We start from the raw sequence: 14,621 nt of genomic DNA, 5'->3' as shown, positions 1-14,621 counted from the left end.
AGAGGAAGAATTAGCAGTTCTTAAATATAGCAGCAGAAATACAAAAGAATTGCTGACCAGTTATTTGGAGGTAGAAAGGAAGCTAACACATCTTAACACATCCACTTCATTTAGTTAGTATTCAGTGAAAGTTATGTGTATTCATCAAAGTGGTGAATTCAGTCATACTTGCTTTCTGTTGCTTTATATTATGTAACCTAATGGCTCAACATGTCTACATGAAACATGTGGCTTAAAGATGCTTTTTTAAAAGTAATTTAACAACCAATTATGCTGAAAACATAAGAGAAAAATATTGAATGTTCACAAAATAAGATTCAATTACAATTTATGATTCATTAATAGCTTTTGATATATTTTGTGTACCAAGGAAGGGAGATGTGATGTAAGATGCACCTTTGTTGGCCTTAGCGATAAAATGAAAATTAAGGGCTGTAAACAAACTAAATAAACGAAAGCAAAGGAGACAGTTGGCATTCTGTCTGGACTCCACCCCCACAGTTACCTGGCAATAGCCAGGTATGCTTCTCCCTACAATTACCTGGCAACAGTCAGGTAGGCCTGGCCCAATATAAAAGGGGCTGCATGCCCCACCTCTCTCTCTCTCTCTTACTCTTACCTCTTGCCCTCTTGCTCCCCCTTTCTCCCCATTCCTCCCTCCCCCTTCCATGATGTCATGGCTGGCCTCCACTTCTCTACTCTCTCCCTCTCTCTGCCTTTCTCTGCCTCTACTACCCTCTTAACTGCCCTCCCCATGCCCTGAATGAACTCGATTCTATACTATACCATCCTGTGGCTGGTCCCTCAGGGGGAAGGGATGCCTTGGCATGGGCCTACCAAGGCACCCCTTTCCCCCATACCTCACCACACCCCCATAGAACATATCTTAATATTTCTTTCTCTTTTTATAATCAAAACAGAGACACTATCTTAAAATGTTTTCTTACTGATGTCCATATATGTTTCTTATTGGAAGGAGTCAGTTTTCAATAACTACTGATGAAAGAGTGAACTTTCCCAGTGGTCACTACATAAATGTGAGGAGCTCTGTTGATTAGCATGAACCATGTCAATGAAATCTAGTACTATGTAAGTGATACTGACTCTGTGTATGAATGCTTGCCAAACTCTAAGAAATTCACTCTCTTCTCCCTTCACCTATTCTGAGATTTGGTTCAAAGTTTAGGCTCAATAATAGACATATAAATAATACAAAAATAACAGTGTCTCATGGATACACGTTTGCTTTACTTGGGATTAGAACAAAAGTGACAAACCAAAGTTTTAGTTTCTCAGCAGTCTTTCCTAGAGCAGCCTGTGTCCATCGTGTCCATTTGAAAGCTTTTAAGCCAATAAAGCTTTCGGCGATGAACAGATTATTGCAAATTGATTTTTATGCAATGACTATAAGTGTTTCGTGATGAGACATTATGGGCTGTCGCATGCACTCTTATGTTTCTATCCAAGGAACCAACCCTGTATGATGAAGAGAAGCAGACCTCCAAGAAGCGTTAATTTTCTTTTTCCTACAATGTTCATTACAAATTATCATTCTTTGTGGCACATAGCCAGAAAACTCACCTTTCTTTATGTTCTTTATGAAATATAGGTTTCTCTAAAAATAAAATAACACCTGCCATCAGCTGTATCCACAGCAACATCAGGAAGTTCTGGGCGATTAATCCCTAATGCACCATAAACAATGGCTTTCAGCAGCTTTAATGTCTTTTCCCCTTAGTCTGTGTCATTTCACTGGTCACCTAAACTTTGTCTGGCAAAAGGCTAGTACTTTGAATCTTCCATTACCTGCTTACAAAGCAGAATTAAACAGTGTCCAGTCAGTTCTATTTTAATACCTGATATTCATCTGAAATCTTTTAAAGTGAATGAATATCACCTTTGCTACTCAATATCTTTCAGTGTTCTAAAATACTTCATTGTACAGTCAGGAAGTTTCACTCAGAAGGTAGCAAAGGACACACTGATTTCTCCTTATGTTATTATGGGATTCTTCTTTCCTATTTACCCAAATTTATCAAACATAACCATCTTCTTCTGATCTCCACAAGGTAATGAACTACAAGCCAGCATATTAAAATCAAAATCTGGAGGTAAAAAAATGCCTACTTTGTATCAGGCAAAATGTCAGCTCATTTATCTGTTTTTTTTCCCTTTGTTTTTTTAAAAAAAAAATGACACTGAATCACTGCTTATTAACAGTTTATAAATAAAAAATCATGGAGACTCAAAGCTCTTCATTTGGAATTTTTTTATTCATGGAAGGTTTTAGAAATGACATGAAAAAATAAAGAAAAAGATGGTGTGTGCTAATTATATAAGAAGCCGCATCACCCTAATAGAATCATGCTGATTAATATTTAATAATGATGGCAATAAAGATAGTAAACCCACATTATGTCAGTGTTTAGTGACTGGTAGCTCTAAATATCTTCTATCCTGAGACCTGCCCTAAGACAAACCCTTTTACAGGTCTGTCTCCAAGTGCAGAAAGGGCTGCTTACAACCCAAAAGTTCCATGAGATGAAGTTCTCTGCTACATATCTTCAAATAAATAAGAAGGAATGCCAACTTGAATAGAACATATTTTGTCTGTTATTATGTGAGAAAGGAAAACAAAAGTAATTTTCTGATGGAAAAGAATCTGCCATTCTGAGGGAAATGAACAGTCTGTCTCAAAAATTTTACTTGCAGTTTTAGTTTTGACTCTTAATCTTCAAACCTATTCAAAGTGGTGTGCCAGCCTGATTGAGACAGGCTTCATATTGACAAGAATATTATTTTGCTCTCCAAAATATATGTTCCAAATGTGCACACACTTGTCATATGCACACAGAAAGTCATATACATATTTCATGACAGCTGATCAGTTAATCTGAAAATAAAATACTTTCAAAATAAAAAAATTCCTAAGTAAATGGTTGTATTAACATAGCAAACCTTTGCGCAACCAGGGTCTACATGACTATTTTTAAAAGTAATGTTTAAATTTTATGATTTTGAAAGCAATTCCAAAAAGAGCTAGTTTATTTAAAAAAAAAAATGAACTCTACTTGAAACCCCAGTACTACCAAACGTACTATTTGATTTCTATAAAGGGATACTGAAATATCTGGGTTTTTTTAAAGACTATGAAGAATCAGAATTCTAACATTGTCTTTGGAGTCTTCATTTGCATCTCTTTATGAACATAGAATTAATACTATAATAAAGACAGGTTTGTCCATCATAGCTGACTTTTAATTTTACTTCTTTGGAAAGAAAGCACAATAGTATTTTCCCAAAGAGTAATTACTAATAAGCATAAATTAGTTGAAGTTGAATTAATATATCCAAGTAAACATTAAATTTACATTAATTGTTTAATGTAGACTGGACTTTGAACTCTGTAAGGGCCAATGAGGGAAAACACAAGAAATTATTTGCTAAGAAGACAGAAACACACACTGCCCCCCGAAAAGTACTTTAGAATTCAGTATTTTTGAAATTCTGAAGTAGGTCAACTTCAGGTTGAAGTAAAGAGAAAGTGGGAGGACAAAAAGACTTTCAAGATTTGAAAAAGACTTTTCAAATCAGTTGAGAGCCTGAAGTGTATTCTTCCAGAAAAAGTTTGTTATCTGTTTTTCCTCACAGGTTCCTGCTTTCTCTTTCTTTCATCTCTTTGCATCTAAAGAAGTTCCTGAATCACAGGGAGTATTTAGTAAGTATGGGGCAACTGAAATTTTACTGCATGGGTCAGTCATAGGGTTTTACTAAACCACCCTTTTAAAGAATCAGTAGCTGAAAAGTTAGTTTTAGATGCTCATAATGCATTGAAAATGACAAATAATCCTGACCTAGCAAATTTCAGTAATGAGATGTAGTCTGCTCTGCTGCAATGTTAAGAGAAGATTTTATGATATGTTTGTGTGCTGCATACTGTGGCACAGTTGGCCCTGTAACATTTCAAGAAAATACAACACTCACATCAAGTAATTTTGCAAACACTATATTGGAATCTGAAATAAAATCAGGAGGAACCGGAACAGAATGGTAATTTTCTTCTTGATTGATTATTAACACAGAGGTCAACTAATCAGTAAACAAACAAAAATTCAAAATATCCACTAAATGTCTAAGATTTGAAATTTCAAAATGAGAATCTAAATCCCCAAACTAAAGGCTTCTTCCATAACCGAACTCCTCATGGACTCACAGAGAATTATGACTTTAAACTTGTTTTAGGTCGCTGGAATGACACGAGGCATGGAAGATCAGAGCTAGCATCACCAGGAGTTAGAAGCCTTGCTATGGAACCAGATGAGCTTCCTATCTAAGTTCCGTCTTTTGTAAAACAAATACAGCATCAAGTCATTTGCTTTAGGGCCCTAAAGCGAAGCTACTAGGGATACAGAAGTGTGTTGTGAGAGACCCACTGAGCTCGGGGAGGCTAGAAACACCATCACCAAGGCCTAACTTGATTGATTGCTCTCTTTGAGCTGTACAGCCTCTCATTAGTACAGTGTACTTGTTGCAAATTAAAACGAAACAATACTGTTTTCAAGTTTCTACAACTTGTGCCTTAATGCATAGTGTCAACATTGATTTATAATTCCTCTCTACAAAACTATTGGTGCAGTAAGATTAAATAAATTTTTGCAATCCATTTTAAAATTAGCTACTAAACTATAGTTATGCAAAGTGATGTAGACAAAAATCACTTTATGTTCAGTTAAATGGGCATTTGACATGTCTGTGAGGGCTTTGTTGTTACTCTGGGAAATATGCAGCTTTATAACAAATTTGAAAAATCCACGTTTTTTCCCATTTATTGAAATATGAATAAATCATCATTCCTCTATTAGTTTTTATAATAAGCATGGAAATGGAAAAACAAGCAAACAAACAAACAAACATGGGCAAAAAGGATGTGGTTCAAATTTTTTGAAGTAGACTTCAAGAGAATGAGGTGGCTAAGTGGAATGGGGATAGAAAGAGAAAGAGCCGACCTTGGATAAACTAGCTGATAATACTTTTCCTTGCAAACCTGCTCATTCTTTGTGCTTCTGTTTGATTCAGATAAAAGCAGTAGCTGATGTAAATGGCATGGGTTGTGGACATTTTATTTTGTTTTAAACAGCATTGAATGCTAGAGAGAAATAGCACTTCCCTCAAGGACTGATAAAGTACGACCAGCAGTAAAACACAGGGAAGGTTTCAAGCCAGTGATGATGAAGCTATCCTCGGAAGCATTACCAGCAAAGTCTCCAGGTTGAGAAAAGAATTGAGCTTTTCTCTCACCTTCTGGAGTGCTAACATTGAACAAGTGGTTGACAATTGCTTTGGTTACTGGATAGTTTCTTTTGCAACATTGTAGCTAAAATATCATCCAGGAAATACATGTTGGTCTACTGTATTACTTCTGTGTAATATAGCTTATAATATGAAGACTATGAAGGAGACCTTTGCCCTGAAGTTCCAGTTGACCTTGAATGGTGGGGAAGCACCCTTCCATCCTGCTTTTGTTGCTTTACTCATGTTTGCATTCAAGATTCAAGCATCACTGTAGGAGCCACATGGAAGATGGCAAAAGAAATAACGCAAGGGTTCCTTCTGCAGTTTCACCAAAAGATAGCACATGACCTTTCATTTAAAAGATCGTATTCATTTGTTTGATCACCCGCTAAGGAGGCAAGAAGCCCCCTTTTTCTTTCTAGCCTGCTTTGCTTTGTGGACACAAGTGTAGAGGCTCCCTGTCTGATCTGAAGCAGGAAACCTATGTGGTATTTTAAGAGAAGTCATGTGTGAGCTGAAAACAGGGATTCATCATTTACAAACAAAAATAAATCTACAAAATTGTTTAACTAAAGACAATGGAGATTTCAAAAATATAATTCAAAACAAAGCCAAAAGCAACTGAAGCTTTTCATTGGTAAGACTGCTGTTAGAATCCCATTATTTACCCTTGCTAACATTTTAAATACTTTGTAGATTATCTAATATCATCAAACTTTAGTTTTCTTTTAGAAAAACCAAAGTGCCTCTCTGAACGATTCTGAAAGTTCACTAAATTATTTTCAGTGTTGTGTTCTTTCTAGTCTGATGCATAATCACTTTGATGGAAATGAGTAGGCATGATCAGAAGGTCATTGTAAGAGATTAGTGCACCTATACTTCCTGTAGGAATCTCATGGAAAATACGTAAGGAATATAGTGACAAACCATATAGCCTAAGGGCTGGCACTTACAAAGGATGGGGAGATGGCTTCAGTGTCTTTACTCTGAGCTAAAAAGATGGAAGCCTATATAGGAGAAACACTTGTATTTTACTTTTCCATTTGGAGTGGAACAGCATTTATCTTCTACAGATCCTCAGACATACACACACCCTTGCCACTTTCATAGTCAATCACATGACAGGAGAAGGATAGAAAGGGTAACAGGAAAAGATGGATACTGTAGCAGCTACTTTTGAGTCATTACTCAGGCTTTGTTAGGATAGAACTTTATTGATTCTTTTAGTAAACCCCAGGACAGAAGATATATGTACTATACAGGAAAGTTGTAAATGTTAGGTCCAAAAGGTAGTCCTGGACCATAGGAGGATTTCTGGTGGTTAGGTAAGTGTGTGTCCCTAAGGAACTTGCCAATCCAGTGTTCCTCTACCAAATGGAGCCATTTCCCTCATCACTAGAAGAAGGGACAAATGGCTAGTGTCCATTAGCATACTGAAGTGGATGCTGGCCTCCAGGCTCCCACAGCATCAAAAGTCAGTCTGTCTTTGTGTTTTTCTCTGTCTCTGTCTCTCTCTGTCTCTTTCTCTCTCTGTCTCTCTTTCTGTTCCCCCTTTACTCTTTTCCTCTCCTTCTCCTCTCTTCCTCTCTTGTCTTTTCTGGCCAGATCTTGTCTTCTGCCTATGTTCAGCACATATTCTTTCTCTGCTCTGGACTCTTACAAATGCCTCTGGTTGTTCACCCTATAATTCCAAGAGCAGTATTGGTACATAAGTAATTCTCAATCTATTTATATCTTCTAGACAGAGTTGGAAAACATCTCCTTCTGAGGTCATATCATGCTGCAATGTGTTGTCACCCATTTGTTCACTTCTAGTCTGTTGCTGTCTTTGCTAATCTTGAATGGCAAGTACCAAGGAAATAATATTCTTAGATTGCAACATACTCTGAATACTTTGTATTACCTTTGCAAAATGTTAGGCAAAGTATCTAAAGGAATTTGACAATCTTTGGATTTTTAAAACAGTTGTATTTCTTTGTGGGTGAAAAATAAAAAGGAAAAACCTTGTTCTTTGTTGATTCATGTTCATACACTGAACCATTAAATCCTCAAGTTGAGAGACAGATGTGAAAACTTTTATTTAAAAAAAATGCATTAAAATACAAATGGAATGAAGACCCTCCCCTAGGAGATTCACATTGGTTTCAAAGAAGAACTGAACTTTTCATATAGATGATGTCTCTTAAGTAGGCAGTGTGTGCAACTGGGAAAGCTAAAAGATGGAGACTCAGTGGGAAGGCTTTTTCCACGTACTTAATTCAGATAAAGACTTGTTTCAGTTCTTATTAGAGAGCATTCATGCAGTACACTGAGCCCTTGCTTCCTGTTCTGCTCCCTCTGCTCCTCCCTTTGGAGGATCCATGTGTGAAAAAGTGGCTGTTGATAGGAGAGGTGGTGTGGGCTTTACCTCATTAATGATGATCCAGTGACAGTCAAAAGCAACCAGATTCGTCTCCACCACCTAGAACAGAAAGCAAGCAAGTCATCAGCATGATTCACGATGATCGAATCACTCTAAAAGGTTTCACTCCATTAGTGGACAAAACACTGCTAAGAAAGTCTTGGATCAGCTACAGATGGAACACTATCACCAAAGCAGCGTAGATACAGCAGGGTTTGCTGGCAGGCACTGGAGACACGCTAAACAAGCTTGAAAACAGAATTCATCAAGGATAGAAACATGTAAATTTAAAAAGGAAAAACGTTTAAACAATCAAGTTTTTAGACTTAACAGATTTCAAATCTCATATTCCTAGTTCCAATACATTTCAGTGCTATTATATATGTAATAAATATCTAAGTAGTACCAGAATCTCATTCAGTCACAACTTAAATATTTTTATCATCTCAGTGTGTATATTACTGTTTTGACAGAACTCTATTGTGAAAAATGGCTTTGTTGCATGCATTTGAAGTAGATTCAGTTCTAAAGTTAAACTGTAAAATAAGAAAGCAATTTATATTTCATTCACAGTATGTTATATATAAAACATACAACTTAATAAGCTATATGTTAACTACAATTGTTTTTGAGCATATGATATAGACCTGGCCTTGAATGCACACAGATTTTTTGCCTTTGTTCCTCAAGTTACGAAATTAAGGATGTGGACCATCATGCCTGGTCTTGACTGACCAACTTTGAATATTTACCATATGTCAAAAATAGGCTTATCTGAGCACATATGTGTATGTATCTCTCTGTCTCTGTGTGTGTGTGTGTGTGTGTGTGCATGTTTGTTTATGTCTCTTTATGTGTGTATGTGATTGTGTGTGTGTCTATATATATAGGTGCTGCTTTTGTTATCAGGGTTTCCACTGTGCACATTCTTATTGCACCTTTTCGAAGTCATGTTCTTGCAGTTCATTGGAATAGCATATAACGAGTGAGGTTGCTGTGTAATAAATTATTACTGTAAGTTTAGTGGTAGTATTTATAGACTAGACTTTGTCTCAAGTGTAGATGTTTTCCATGAACTACCAAGAATGTTGCAAAATGTAAACTAGTCTTGGGAGTTGTTCTTTGTCCTGTGGAGAAACATTGCTTCAAAGGTGTATTAAAGAAGAAGATGAAGAAATACAATTGTATTCACACTTGTTATATGGTTAGATATTTTTTAATTCAAATATATAATTATTTTCACTTATTTTTAATATGGATATATCATACTGCTTTAATATATTCTAATTCAATATACCATCTGAATCCTATGAACTTGCTGAATAATACAACTTATGAATATTGAAGAAAATGAAGGTTTCTTTCTTACTTTCAGGTTCATCATTATTCTTTTTAGGGTATACACATAATCACTTACAGGTGAAATTTAAAAAATTTAAAGATTTATTTTATGTATGTGAGTACATTGTTGCTCTCTTCAGACTCCCTAGAAGAGGGCATCAGATCCCACTACAGATGGTTGTGAGCCACCATGTGCTTGCTGGAAATTGAACTCAGGACCTCCAGAAGAGTAGTCAGTGCTCTTAACTGCTGAGCCATCTCTCCAGCTCCTAGGTAAAAAATTTTATGGAGGTTATCATATGTAACAAGGTCCAGTCTTAATTACAGAAAAATTTTTTTAACTTTATAACAGTAATAGCAATGTTTTTTTTAATTTTAAATTTCTTCATTAATATTTATAGTGGGCTATCTATGATTTAGTAACAATGAAAAGTATTAGAAAAGAAGTTGAAATTCCATCAGAATTTAGAAAGAGATGAACTCAACATTTGGGTGTTAGAAAAATTTATCACAGTATAAAATGGCAAAATGTGTATATATACATATATACATATATATATATATATATGTATATATATATATATATATATGGGAAAGTTTAAACTAAAATATGGGTTAGAAAGGTGTTAAGGCCAAGCCACAGGTATCACAGGCTGAAAGCACTTCTCAATAACATCAGTGGCAAAATAGAAAAAAATATTTACGTAAAATTGCCCTTTTTAATGATAATCTCTGCCATGTTGACAGGCTAAGACTATCCAAGGGGGAGAACTCTTCACTGCATAAAGATATTGTTAAAAAGTTATTTTATTTCAGGTCTAAGGGACTATTAAATGATAGCATAAATAGTCTGTGAGGAAAGTGAAAATAATATTTTACACCATGGTTTGAAATAAACAAAACACAAAACAATACGGAGCTTCCACAAAGAAGAAACTCAATCATAGCATCCCAGCCCATGATGCCAGTGTCTTATCCCAGACTAAGCATTTCATCTCTCTCAGACCATGATGCAACTGTCTCCCCCAGACCATAATTCAAGAATCTCATTCCAGACCATGATACAGTCCAAATTCCTCACAAACAGTAGAGAAGGAGTATTACAATACAAAATAATTTTAGCAGTATAAATTTGAAACAAGGAAAAACGTATTAGAATTCACCGCAGATAAATAATCAGTCCCTTCTCACATTAGTCGAGACCTCTTTGCCATAGGCGGGCAACTATGTGACCCTCTGCTTGACTATATTTGATTACTCCATCCATATGCCTTATGTGCTGTAGAAGACAGTGTACTTTAACCTCCCTTTCCAGCATTTAAGTTGGCAGGTCCTCTACTGCTTCCCTGTGATTCTGGTTTAAAATCATTAGTTCCATATCTTTTCTTCAAAGCCATATCTCTGATTCTAACCCAGATAATGTGAGCAGAATTGGTGCAGGACACTTCCAAACCTGAGTGCCTGTGCCTGCATACTAATGCCTGTGTGATTCTCACCACTTGCTTGTGCTTGCTCCCTGTACGTTGTAGCATGTGGACACTGTGTCATGCCTAGGAATACTTTGAAAGTCACACTGTCTCCAGCACAGAAAATAACTTTTCTCCACATTTCCTGCTGTCACACCGAGATAATATGAGACATTACATTTTGGGTCTACTTTTTATAGAAACTCAGCATCTCTAGTCTAAAGTAAAACATTGATACTAATACCTGCTCTGTACCTTTATTCATCCTTAAATTGTAATTAACAATAATTACAAACATAACTGGAACTTCTGTGACTTGATAAAGACTTGATCTGAAAATTACAGGTAATATGCTGGACATTTTAGTGGATATTAAATATTTGAGATTTCCTTCTACAAGAGCAATGTTCTTTGTAGAAAGAAATCAATTGCTATTAGAATGATATTTAGTAATGAAAAGACAGAGATGCCCTGTCCCTTTAATCATAGAATAAAGAATATATTTGTACATACAAATCCATGAAGTACCATAAAGAAGCCTCATATTTCAAAGAAGCATTTAAAAAAAAACCCTATAATACATACAAAAGGTTACCTGGAGAAATGTCCACTAAAAGAGGAATAGAATTCCTTTAGGTCAAGGTTAATTTGTTCATGAATTAATAATAAGATCACATGGATTCTTGGATTTTTTTTAACTGAATGCTATTGAAAGAAGGCACTATTTAAAACTGATTAGAAACACAGAAATTTAGATAGGAAAGTGGCATAAAAAAGAGTGGAGCTCAACAGTCTGTGCCCTCGGGACTTGAATGATGAAGACCCGAATTACAGTAGAAGGTACAGGAGGCCTATCACAGAGGCCGACACCCCCGTCCCCAGGGAATTAAAGGAGAAACAGGATAACAGTGCTATCCTACTCACAGATTAGCAGCCCCAGATGAGACTGCTCACTCTTAAGGAAGACACATTTAAAAACAAGGAACTTTGGAGCTAACTGTCACGAAGCAATGACAAGTGACCGCTGGATATCCATATTGGTTTACCTGATAATTTCAATATTTTAGTAATATTATTCCATTTCCAAGTAATACTGCTTAAGTTTCAGCAATGCTGCCTCAAACTAGTGGCATTGCTGAGTTAAAGGACCAAATTCTGGATTTAAGACATTACTATTTTAATCATTTGGGGGCATCCTAGAACTTCTAAGTTCTTTGTATTTATTTCTAGAGTCATGATACAGTTCATTTAAGAAAGAATTTTTTCTCCAATGATATATTCTCATTGTCAACTTGACTGGATTTAGAATTACCATGGAAACACATTTCAGGTATATCTATGAAGTTGTTACCCAAAACGCTAAACTTAGCTGGAAAGACCTGCCATGAATACACACAGCATCATCCCATGGGCTGGGGGTGCTTTAACGATAAATATAAAGCTATACTGATCTAAATACATAATTGGAGTCTAGAGAGAAAGTAGAGAAATTAAGAGTATGTGCTGCCAATGAGCGCTCACATTGCAGCTCACAACTGCCTTTAATCCCAGTCCAAGGGGATCTGATGTCCCTCTGGCTTCTGCAAACACAAGGCTTCAGCAACACACACACACACACAAACACACACACACACACACACACACACACACACACACACACATGCACACACACACCACACACACATACACTTTTCATTTCTGGCTTCTCTGTCAAAGTGGACTGTGTTGCTTCTTAAACACTGTATCAAAATAAAGCCCTTCTCCCTTAAGTAGATTTTGTCAAATTTTCGTTCTTTTTTTTATTTTATTTTGTTTTTTGTTTTTGTTTTGACACAACAACTCAAAAACTGTAAGTTTTTCTCATTTTTCTTACTTAAATTGCACAGTGCACATTTTACTGGAACTGGATTGAAATTCCTCTTCCAACAGACACCTTTTAAAAATATATAATAATAGGACTTCTCTCATATCCCAGCACACTACTGTTGGAATTCTCAGGGCTCATTGTGTGGATTATAAGTAACTTCAAGATGTGGGTTTTTTTTTAAACAAAACATCAAAAATCTGAGGTCATAATAAAATAGGGAGTCCTTATTCAATAATAGCATTTATTACCACGATGACTCAGAAAAGGTGCCTAAAAGACTATATTCCTCCTGGGCCACCCAAAGCAAACAGCAAGCTATATGGGAAAAAGGCAAATCTGAGCAAAGCTATCCAGCAGGAACAGCAACTCAGCTCAGCAGAGTAACGGGATGAGGGAAGAGGGAAGAGGGGTTTTTCTTGGTAATCTGTTTTGAATATCCTCACCACATAAGTCTTTTTCAGCATTAGACATGGGTATTTAGGAGTGTGTAAAGAGCATGTCCCACATACAGCATGGTGCTGTGGAGACCTGTTCACTTCTACGTTTAGCAATGTAATTATAACAAAGGAGACCTTCCACAAGGCTGAGCTTACTTTAAGTGAATTCCGCTAAAAAGAAGGTGACAGAGGAATCAAAGCCCTGTCAGGGAGACGAGCCATGAGTAAGGACAGATCATCTGTCACTGGCAGGACCTTAGGACTTCTGAGTCTTTAGAAAGGCCCAACAATTTATCATCGTGTCTTCCAATGTTCGTTCTCAAATCTTTAGCTGTGCTAAGTAAGACCATCTGAAGCAAAGAAATCAACCACACCGCCAGAGTGCATATCTCACTGGGATTAAATGCAGAACAGATCCTACAAGTAGAGAGGACAATTTAATTGACTAAACAATAACAGAAACATTCTGTTATTTCACTCAAGCGTGTGGCTCAACTAAATTACACATGCTTCCTTTGCAGGATACACTGAATATTTATACAAAGGTTTGTGATACACAGCAGCAGCCAGGACAGCAGGTGTCTGCTTCTTTATTCCTGCCTATGCCAGTAAGGGGAAGGCCTATGTAAAAGGTCCCAAGACTTATACCAGAAGAAATGTGGAAGAGCAACTCCGTTCCTGCTCATTGGTAATAACATAACTTGTTCAATACTGCTTACAGTTTACTTCTATGTGACAGTTCTTCAATGCTTTTCAACCAGAAACATTGAAAATGGGTGCATTAAATAAAGCTAAACACATGGTATTTCTGCATTGCTCCTCAAAGTGCTGAACATCAACTCAGAAGTATAATGAGCACAAAAGCCACTAAGGTGTAATACAAGTTTAGTTCATAGACTGAAGCTCCATATTCATAAACAGTAACTTTAAAATCAGAATCAATGCATTCATTGTGTTTTCTTCATGTATCCTTACACAAGCTACCAAGCTGCTAAGCTTCAGATTCTATTTGTCGATATGGATAAAATTGTTCCCACATTATCCTATCATCAGGAGGATAAGAGATGGTGGACCATGCTAAGATTACAGTGAACATCAGCTACTGAGTCTTAATGGATGTGTTAATGGTCTCCAGTACAAGATGTTTGGAATGACATAATTCCAAATGAATTTCACAAAGAAACTTTTTTTTCCCTACTGTAGATCTTATTGACTAAAATGTTTCAGTGATTAAAACATTTCAAGAACTGCAAACTAGAAACAATGTCAATGTATCCATACATTTCCACAATGTCTAAAATTCATTGAACTACTTTGCAATCTGAACAAAGAGTTTCACAGTAGCCCTAGAGACTGTGCAGCCAAGCTGACCTGTTTTGACAAAGCAAGAACAACTGGTGAACTGCTATGTTCATGGAAGTCCAAAATCAGACATAATGGTTTAGACCAGATGGTGACACAACTTTTCTTCCTTCCTTTTGTTGTTGTTGTTGCTTTTTTGTTTGAGAAAAAGACAAAAACTAAACTGCTTCTATTCACATGCTAATTGTTTTACCCAAACATCCTATTTGCAATGTCCTGCAAGTAGGTTTATAGATGCCTTCATCCAATTGGTACTGATTGGGAAATAAAGTTGCCAATGGCCAATGACTGGGCAGGGAGAAAGAGGCAGGACTTTTAAAATTCCCTGGCCAAGAAAAAAAAAAAAGACAGGGGAAGAGGTTTTTGCCATGAGAGGAGTTATATCCTTAACAATAATCAGCAGACCTTTATATTCTTATCAAAGTATTGACGTTTTGAGTTTACTTTTAATCACT

The 14,621-nt window shown here is 36.3% G+C and overlaps 1 protein-coding gene across 2 annotated transcripts in view; it reads right to left on the bottom strand.

Moving 5' to 3' along the window:
* Positions 1 to 14,621, bottom strand: part of Grid2 (glutamate receptor, ionotropic, delta 2) — a 1,448,316-nt gene that overhangs the window by 640,470 nt on the left and 793,225 nt on the right. For both annotated transcript variants that reach the window (NM_001370966.1, NM_008167.3), the window contains exon 5: positions 7,700 to 7,753. In NM_001370966.1, the coding sequence (NP_001357895.1) occupies positions 7,700 to 7,753 (54 nt within the window). The remainder of the gene's footprint in view (positions 1 to 7,699; positions 7,754 to 14,621) is intronic.

The sequence above is a fragment of the Mus musculus genome, chromosome 6, assembly GCF_000001635.26.
Source record: "Mus musculus strain C57BL/6J chromosome 6, GRCm38.p6 C57BL/6J".
Lineage (NCBI taxonomy): Eukaryota > Metazoa > Chordata > Mammalia > Rodentia > Muridae > Mus > Mus musculus.
The sequence above is the reverse complement of the archived record's forward strand: the minus strand, read 5'-3'. Positions and strand labels throughout refer to the sequence as shown.